The sequence below is a fragment of the Octopus bimaculoides genome, chromosome 9, assembly GCF_001194135.2.
Source record: "Octopus bimaculoides isolate UCB-OBI-ISO-001 chromosome 9, ASM119413v2, whole genome shotgun sequence".
NCBI classification, from domain to species: domain Eukaryota; kingdom Metazoa; phylum Mollusca; class Cephalopoda; order Octopoda; family Octopodidae; genus Octopus; species Octopus bimaculoides.
The window spans coordinates 2,465,720-2,476,302 of NC_068989.1; the positions used below are offsets into that span (position 1 = coordinate 2,465,720).

Consider the following 10,583-nt stretch of genomic DNA (forward strand, 5'->3'; position numbering starts at 1 on the left):
TTGTCATATTTTCCTCGTGTCATGTGGTCTCTTTACACACACACATATATATACATATACACATATATGTATACACATATATATATATATATACATATACATACTTGTCATATTTTCCTCGTGTCATGTGGTCTCTTTACACACACACATATATATACATATACACATATATGTATACACATATATATATATATATACATATACATATCTGTGTGTATGTATTTATCTATCTATATCTATCTTTTATAGATAGAAAGATAGTTAGATGGATACATATGTGTATGTTTGTGTGTGAATGTGCGCATGTGTTAATGTGTTTTTATTTATGTACGTGTATATATTTCTTTTGTCCAGGAGGTCTCCCTCGTGAGGGAATTCATGGCCAATATGCAAATTTTAGAATTAGAGAATCTCAAAAACATCTGCCGAAAATTATCCGTAGAATTCTCCACCGTCTCTATTGTTGTCAATCATCGACATTTTATTGCTTTCTATTTGGCTTCCGATCTGAGGAATTTGTTTCGAAATACACACGTTGCCTATTTGTTCCAACATGGCATTTATTGGACACTCTGCGACTTATACGACAAACAGGAATGTTTCTTCGATATAGTCAATGGAGCAGAAATACATTGCTGCAATGAAGTATAAAGCAATACAATTTTTTAGATGTCGGTGTCTAGATCAGATTATTTAATAGTGTCAGATACATTGAGATATTACACACATATATCGAAAATAATATGGTAGAGAGTGTTCTTGTGTGTAAGGAGAGTGAATACAAAAGAACGTATGTTCTATGCGTAATACATGAATATCGATTGAAAAGCTGTAAGCTCTACACTATTTCTTCCTGGTGCTAATCTTTGGAAATCAAAGTCATTTATTTATATTGCGATTACTACCAGACTAATTCAGAGACAAGCGTAAATAATTTATTAATCCAGCTGATTCAGCATCTCTGAATGGATAAATGATGTGTATGTTATGTATACATATGTTTCCAGCTGTACGATTATTGATGATTACGGGGTGGCATCGCTAAACGGTGATGTGTATACGTACAAGGTTATTACCAGTTCAGATATGCTTGGGAAATATTCGAAGCCATCCGAAATTCATTCGCCGTGTTTTGTTATGGAGAACATTTCTCCATAACAAAACACGGCGAGTGAATTTCGTATGGAGAAAATTTTCTGCATTACAAAATACGGTGAATAGCTTTGCTACGGGTTCGAATATACCCCGAGCATATTTGAACTGGTATCAACCTTGTATTGACAATAATAGTTACAAATTTTGACATAAGAGTAGTAATTTTGAAGGTGTGGGCGAGGTGAGTTGATTGCATCAATCATGGCGTTCAACTGATACATTTGTCGGCCATGAAAGGCAAAGTCGGCCTCGGCAGGATCTTAAACCCAGAACGTAATGACAGACGAAATGCCGTTAAGCATTTTGCCCGGCGTGCTAACGATTTTGCCCGCTCACCGCCAAGATTATTGATAAGGATCAGCTGTCCTCATGATGACTAATCAATTAATTGGTCAGTCTGCTAATATCATAATTTCTGATTTGACCACTGTTTTACATCAGTTACCATATTGAATAATAGGTTTCTATAGTTGCTGTTGTTCATTGTTTTAGCCCTCAGTTAACCCTGACCGAGCACACTGGAGTTTTATCGTCTTATTCGTAATATCTGGTTAAACATTATCCAATGTGTCCCTTTCTGTTTCTAAAGCAGTAAAGTATAATTTGTGGGGAGATTAACATCGATATATCTTGTTTTCCCGACTCTTAGAGAAAACGCCTTGCATTTTTACTTCTGGCATCACAAACAAAAATGAAACATTAAATACGAAGAACCTACTGTTTCGATTCACTCCGATAGATTCAGCGATTCATAATTCTCAAATTTACTTTGATGGCATAAAAGATACTTGTCCATGTTAGACGCACACCAATGTCAGCTGCGTATATTCAGCATGAAAGTTTTTAGTGCCAAACTTTCCATATAGGCTCCGGAGTGATATTTGAAGATATTTCGTTTTTAGAAAAAACGTGTACCTTATATGCCATAAAAATATGTCATTGCCGTGGGCATCATCCACATAAAACACAATTTGCAATTTATTTACTGCCCGGTTTTTACTGCCTAACTTTTAGGTATTATGGATACATTTAGTCGTAGTTGCAAATGGCCATTTCATTAACATACTATGTTCGATATACTACATATAATCTGAGTTTTTATAATGATCTTCTACATAATGTTTGTAGCTTCGTTGTAGACTTTACTCCTCTCAAGTAACACATATTTACTGCCCAGTTCTTATGCGTTAATGGAACATTCAACCCGATTCAACTTGCTTCAAATGCTGTTTCTTTTCCTGGTTAAAACAGAGGAATCCTGAAACCGTTTCTTCAGTTTCTGGAACCATTATCTTATTATTGATACAACAATATGTTATTATCTTTAATTCGGTTAATTATATTTTAATAATCGATATCTATTTATTAATTATGCTTACTGCTGTTATTTCTTTTAACTTTTCACAACCAGTACAATGGTCTACATTGTTTTTTGTTTTTTGACATTTGAATTCTGAGTTCTAAAACAATAACAATAACATTGAAGTGAATAATATTCAATTCATAAGAATAATAATAATAACAATAAGAAGAAAAGTAGTGGCAGTAGTAGCAGCAGCAGCAGTAGTAGTAGTAGTAGTAGTAGTAGTAGTAGTAGGAGGAGGAGGAGGAGGAGGAGGAGGGGGGGGTAGGAGAGGAAGAAGAAGAAGGAGAAGAAGAAGAAGAAGAAGAAGAAGAAGAAGAAGAAGAAGAAGAAGAAGAAGAAGAAGAAGAAGAAGAAGTAGAAGAAGAAGAAGAAGGAAGTGCAATTGTTTCCAGCATTATTAATAATTGGACAAAATTGTGATAAATACTTCGGATATGGTCCCTCAAAAAAATAATATTCTTCCACAGAATATCAATCATAATAATGGCTTGACTTGAGGCCATTACAAGGAATATAAATATATCGATTAGTTATTTAAATGGAAATATGATGATCAAAGGTATATAACTATTCTTAATGAAATATTTGCACATTGCTTTCTATTTTAAACACATATTCAGCATAAAAACACATACACATATATAAAACACATATATACACACATGTAGCCAGAATTTAACGATTTATAAGAACACAGAACATGCAAATCAGCTAAAATCAAAGACAATATGCAAAGTTCGAGTTCCTACAAAGATGTCCATGTTTCTTAAACAAATTTTTCACATCCGTTTTGTTAATGGCCATTTGATAGACGCCGCTTCTAAAAGGTTTATTACAACATTGACCTTTCAAGAATATTGAAGAGGAAAGAAATCCAATAACTGGGAGGCCTGACTTTTATATATATTTATATACAGGGGCAGGCATGGCAGTATGGTAAGACATTTGCTTCCCAACCATATGGCTCTGGGTTCAATCCCACTGTGTAGTACCTGGGGTAAGTGTATTTTATTGTAACCGCCTTGTGAGTGAATTTGATAGTCGGAAACTGAAACAAAGCCGACCGATTGGACAAGTACCAGGCTTTACGTATATGCAATTGGATATATATATTATATATGCATGTATATATACATATATACGTAGGCATGTACATTGATGTATATATATATATAAATGTTTTGTACTCTTTTTCTGTATAACTCCTTCGACTACTAGAGATAAGGTCGGTCAACTGTCGTGTTGAAGACGGCTAATGAGCGACAAACACGGATCAACGACTGTCCTCTTATCTCCAGACAATAAACCTTAATGGTTTATCAATTTTGGAGAATTCTTGACTCTTGGGACTATCTCCTCATCTCACGTGGTTCAGGTTTTAATTTCCTTCCGGTAAATATGGCAGAATCTCTAGAAGCAGAGATAATTCTAATAAATCAAGACTTGATGTTGTTTGATATTTGACATACCTGTATCTTCAAATACTTATATGTAACCGTTATTCCGCTATATTGCTTGTAGTAATAACAATATTATATACAAAGCAATATATTTCGGATTAAGAACATACATAACTGTGTGGGTGCGTGATTTCCTAAAAATTCTTTTCCATTTTCTCGGTTTGACATTTTAGATAGATATTTTTATATGTTATGGATATATTTTTAGTAGAAAAATTTAATGTCATTCTTCATATTCAACAGTTTTCTGTCAGTGAATAGAGTTCTGATATATTAAGAAGCGATTGAGAGATGTAAACCGAGAGTGTTGTTTCCGTTATAAGTCACTGTGCTACTGAATAATTCAAAATTATTAGAATTCTTAGAAGCGGTTTATGTATTATGCGTCATTTTCAAATATATGCCCTACCATACGAAAAGATTTATGGCGAATCGATGGTCTTGCGGAGAAGACTTCATGAAGTTATTTAGGGAGTGAGGCTTAAGAATTGCAGTTCATACCACTATTAATTTTCTCGGTATTACCTAAAATTAAGAATAAAATTATGTTTTAGACTTTCTAAGAAGATAATGGTTTATATTTGAGTTACAAGGTCAACTATTTTGAGAGTAGTGACAATTAGACGATACTTTTAATCCCGCAAATTGACTGGTTCATTATTTTGTTGACCCTAGTATGATAAAATATAAAGTTCATATCGTCAGGGTATGATCTCAGGACGTAAGAAGTTGGAAGGAATATTGGTTTCAAATTTTGGAACCAGGCCAGCACTTTCGGGGAGTATATCGACCCCCAGTGTTTAACTGGAACTTATTTTATCGACCCCCGAAAGGATAAAAGACAAACTCGACCTCGGTGGAATTTAAACTCAGAACGTCAAGACGAGCCAAATGCCGCTAAGCAATTTTTTCCTGCGCGGTAAGGATTCTGCTAGCTCACCGCCTCTAATATCAATAATCCACATTATCTACAAATGGGACAATTTTTATTAATTACTCTCATTATTATAATGATATTCTTGTAAATATTGCTGACTTGCGATGAAAGAAAAGTCACAACATATTCATTATGTGTCGATTAGATAAGACACAGAAATAATTTAAATGCTGGTTTAACGACACTCTTACATTCCATCTGCATTCGATGAATTGGTGGTATAACAATTCGTCACTGTTTGCTTTGTGAAAGAAACCGAGTTTCTTGCCCATTGAGAAAGTATGATGGTCATTACTGGAATTATTTTAATCATAAATCCTTTCGATCAGAGCTGACCTGGTGCTTTCAATAGTTTCTACTCAACCCTCTCTTACAGTTCTAAAACCGTTATGTGTCTCTAATAAATGATTTCCAATGATGAAATAATGGTGATTAAATATCAATATTTTCATAACACGAATCAAAATAGTTTACTGAATTTTATTTACTGAATTGATATCTTATCAGTGCTGACTTTGATCTTTCCTCGTTCTGAACGCCAATAAAACACGTACCATTAATATTCCTGGTTTGACAAGTTTAAGTATAAATATCTCGCTCAAAAAATAACTCTTTGTTCTTTTGCCAGTGTTAGAGATATGTGTTACAAATCGATAAGATTTAAGAGATGTTTGGCTATCTCTAGCAAGTAGTACAGCATCGTCATTGCCATCAGCATCATCATCATTATCCTCATCATCAGCAGCAGTAGCAGTAGCAGCAATATAGTTGTCCTCATTACAATCGTCATCATCATGTTGAGATGGAGCATTCATGCTGTTTCATGCTATTTCCAATACGTGTAAAATTACGCGTTACCTTCAAGAATTTACCGAAGGATATATAAATTGACTGACAATTAAATCCGGTTATTGAATTTGAGCTCGGATTTCAAACCTAGATGAAGGAGATTTCTGAGTTAATGCATTCAACTCTTAACCAATCCACATCTCTTAGAGTTTAAAAGACTACTTTTACTAATTTCTCCATCATGTCTTATTTAAGACAGTATAAATATTGTTTTCTACTCTAGTCACAAGGAGAATTTGGTGGGAAGAGGCCAGTCGATTAGATCGACCCCAGTACACAGCTGGCAGAATTTGAACTCAGAACGTAAAGACAGACGAAATACTGCTAAACATTTCACCTGGCGTGCTAACAAGGACAGACAAAGGGATTAAGTCGATTACATCGACCCCCGCGCGTAAGTGGTACTTAATTTATCGACCCCGAAAGGATGAAAGGCAAAGTTGACCTCGGTGGAATTTGAACGCAGAACGCAGTGGCAGACGAAATACCGCTAAGCATTTCGCTTGGTGTGCTAACGTTTCTGCCAGCTCGCCGCCTTAAGACGGCGATGTCATTTGATGACATTTGCTTGCTATTTCTAGCCGGTTGGTCGACTTCATAAATACTCTCTCGTTAAATCAAAAGTTGGCGTAAATCATGTGCAACTACCATACTAAATAATGGTAATGAAGTTTATATAATATCACGTGACTAGTACATGACCGGAAATTATTTCAGTGAAACAGCAAAGGGAAATTCAAAATTGTATTCAATGTACATAAACGTAATTAAATAATGTACATAAATGTAATTAATGTGCATAAAAGTAATTAAAGGTTATTGTTCTCATTTAGCGCTAGGTAAGACCGAACTAAGTAGATTTGTGATAAAAGGATTCCGACTATGAGTATCCTGTCCATCTTTCGTTAAGCATGAAATGTATCCTCCTTTATGAGTGACTGAGGTGTAATTTGAGAAAGACTTAGCTACCATTTCTTGGAAATCGAGCGGCCATATAGAAGTTTACTCACTAATGTATGTAGCATTGCAAATCAAGGAATTGGTTATCCGTGACAAGATTACGTATGCTTTTAGTCTTTTATTCGTTTCAGTCATTTGACTGCGGCCATGCTGGAGCACTGCCTTTAGTCGAACAAATCGATTTTAGTTGAACAAATCGACTTATTCTTTGTAGGCCTATTACTTATTCTATCGGTTTCTTTTGCCGGACAGCTAAGTTACGGGGGACGTAAACACACCACCATCGGTTGTCAAGCGACGTTAGGGGGACAAGCACACATACACAAACATATACACACATACATATATATATATACGACGGGCTTCTTTCAGTTTCCGTGAACTAAATCCACTCACAAGGCTTTCGTCGGCCTGAGACATTTGTCCAAGGTGCCACGCAGTATGACTGAACCCGGAACCATGTGGTTGGTAAGCAAGCTTCTTACCACACAGCCGCTGCTAAGGATTTCTTACATAGGTATTAGACGTCGTTTTAGGAAAGAATGTCGTGGATACATTCAACCTATCTTTTTTTGTTTGTGTCAGTCATTAGACTACGAGCATGTGGAGCGCCACCTTGTGGAATTTTAGTCGAACTAATTGACCCCAGTACATATTTTTGTTTCGTTTAACGCATGGTATTAATCCTATCCTTCATTTACCGAACCGCTAAGTTGCGGGGACATAAATACATCAGCATCTGTTGTCAAGCAGTGAGGGGGGACAAATAATACACTCACACACACACACACACACGCACACACACACACACACACACACACACACACAAATATATATACACGCTGGGATCCTTTCATTTTTCACTAACAAGCTTTTGGTCGGTAGGAGGCTATAGTAGCTTTTGGCCGGTAGGAGGCCACTTGCGCAAGGTGTCACGCAGTGGGACTGAACCAGGAACCATGAGGTTGGAAGCAAAACTTCTTACCACACAGCTAGCACGTTTAATACATGTTTTGAGCATAATGGATTTGAAATCAAAACGTGAAAGACTGACAAAATACAGTATGAAGAAAGACAATAAAGCATCCCCGAGATTGCACCAAACGATATAAAACTGAATGGATCGTAAGATGAGGTAATTTCAGATAAACTATGTTTGAATACAAAATGGTGGAAATTTGGTTGTAACTGTTTTGTTTATTGATCTGTTTGAGGAAGGTTGACGAGGGATTAATCGACAAGAACAGTATTAACATACATTTAATAAACTGTGTTTTTATGTCCTTATGCTCTAATTGCAGAAGTTTGAAATGTCACCGCACCAGAATACATAAAAACCTGTTTGGAGCTATGATCATTCAAGTGGTAATAAGACTGCTGCTCTACATTGACCAATTTGTATCGCAACAAGAAAGTCAATATCTGATGGTTGACGGCCGTTTGTCTGTGATCACGTCAATTGTAAGTTCCTAAAATAAGAATGATAATTATTTCTAACATTTGTGACAATCCATAACATTTGTGTTATAAGGGAGAAGACAGTCGAATCGTTTACTTGCTTCAGTCACTGGACTAAGGCAATACAGGATTCTATGTGTATGTGTGCGTGTGTGTGTGCGTGTCTATCTATCTATATACATATATATGTATATGTAGATACATACATTTCTTGAATGTTATTTAAATTTTGACACAGAAAAGAAGGTCAAGTCAACATAAAGTGAATCAACCCTCAACAGCACACAGCTGTAATATGATACCGCAAGGCATTTTGTTCGCATATGATACCGCAATGCATGTCTGTTAAGCCACTGCTGCCATTGTGATAAGAAGAATAATCCTTTCCACTATAGGCACAAGGCCTGAAATTTGGCGGGAGGGGGCCAGTCGATTAGATCGACCCTAGTATGCAACTGGTACTTAATTCATCGACCCCGAAAGGATGAAAAGCAAAGTCGACCTCGGCGGAATTTTATGAAAAGAATAACGTTGTGTATAGTCGTCTAAATGAATTAGTCCATTATTTGAAAATTTCCTTTCTCAGAGAAAACTAATTTGTTAACAGTGAAGGCGAAATTCAAACACAAGAGACTGAGAGATGTAATTGATTACCAAAGGACATTTTATTCATCTTTCTGATTCTGCGAATGAACATCTTAAAAAAGAAGCATTTTTCAGATTATACAATTCTTCATGCTTTACTATTTATGCACTTTTGTGACACCACACTTGTCCAAATACAAATAAGAGAATCACTCCATTGATGTGTTATATTAAACACGGCAGATGTAAAGCTTAGCATTATTTTAATCTAGTCCTTTTCATTCAGAGTTAGCGAATACCTTTTATCCAGAACAAACTTATATTCTCACTTCAGTAGAAGAATTCATTAGTCATCCAGCTTCTCTGCCCACTAGTCTTGGTGGGGCATCTAAGGAGTAGAGTCCCCAGGCCCTTCAGAAGTAATCGTCATTAAACTCTCAGATTAGATTCCAAAGCCGAAATAACTGAGACGACAAAGGACATTAAGGTTATTATCCAATCATGTCGTTGTATGTCTACCTCTAGGTTTCCCACTGCAGCATTCGAGCTGATACCGAAGCTGTGCTTTCTCAAAGCGGTCAAGTAACGGCTTCATCTGGGAAAACAAGAATTCATTAATATCGTGATAGATACTTCATACAATATTCTTTTCTACTCTAGGCACAAGGTCTGAAATGTTTTGGTAGGGGCCCAGTCGATTAGATCAATCCCAGTACGCAACTGGTACTTAATTTGTCGACCCCGAAAGGATGAAAGGCAAAGTGGACCTCGAATTTGAACTCAGAACGTAAAGACAGACGATATACCGCTATGCATTTCGCCCGGCGGGCTAACGTTTCTGCCAGCTCGCCGCCTTATACTTCTTACAATATTAATCATCCTATTGTATTTTCTGGGAGAACGATTTACATACGAGCTACGCTCTGCTAAGCGTACCTTTTTTATGGGTGCAGGCGAGTTTGAGGGGCTCAGCAGCTTACTTCTCGACCATGTGGTCTTCGGTTCACTCCCAGTGCTCAGGACCTTGGGCTCTTTTACTGTAACACCGGACTGACCAAAGCTACGTGTGTAGATTTGGCAGATGCTAGACTGAAAGAAGCCTGTCATATGTGCATGTACGTGTGTGTGTGTGTGTGTGTGTGTTTGTGTGTGTGTGCGTGTGTGATCTGCCGTATGAATGCGTGGACACGCATATCCATTGTGTACGTGTGTATATCTGCTATGTGTGCGCGTGGGAGTGCATGTAAGCTGACTTATAGCAGTGGGTTCATATCAGCTATACGTGTATACGCGTGTGTGCACGCACACGTGGTTGCGTGTGCATCTGCTGTGTGTGCATCAGCAATTATGTGAACACTCACAATCGGCTCTCAGTGTCGCCAGTTGTGAGAATGTGTTGCTCCACCGCTTCATTACTCAAATGGTCTCAGATTGAGTTCTAGTTTTCTTGGTTTTCTTTTCATATAATTCTAGAATAAATACAATGATATTCAATCGTCTCTTGCGCTTAATCGGAGAGAGAGAGAGAGAGAGAGAGAGAGAGAGAGAAAGAGAGAGAGAGCGAAAGAGAGAAAGAGAGAATAATTATACCAACATATTTAACGACCTCTTATTTTTTCTTCTAATACGATTAAATAAGCCACAAATTCAACGGCAGATTAGCTTGGCAGTTCTCAACCAAGCGAAATGATACTTAGTAGCAGAGTATATTAACGACATTGATGTGTGTAGATATATAACAATAAAGATGTACTTGTAAGATATCGCCATGAACGGATGGAAGCACAAATGGCGGCGTTCGACAGGTTGAATC

At 36.8% G+C, this 10,583-nt stretch overlaps 1 protein-coding gene across 3 annotated transcripts in view; it reads left to right on the top strand.

Moving 5' to 3' along the window:
* Positions 1-10,583, top strand: part of LOC106878352 (PDF receptor) — a 239,648-nt gene that overhangs the window by 125,718 nt on the left and 103,347 nt on the right. For all 3 annotated transcript variants that reach the window (XM_052970347.1, XM_014927545.2, XM_052970348.1), the window contains exon 6: positions 8,029-8,188. In XM_052970347.1, the coding sequence (XP_052826307.1) occupies positions 8,029-8,188 (160 nt within the window). The remainder of the gene's footprint in view (positions 1-8,028; positions 8,189-10,583) is intronic.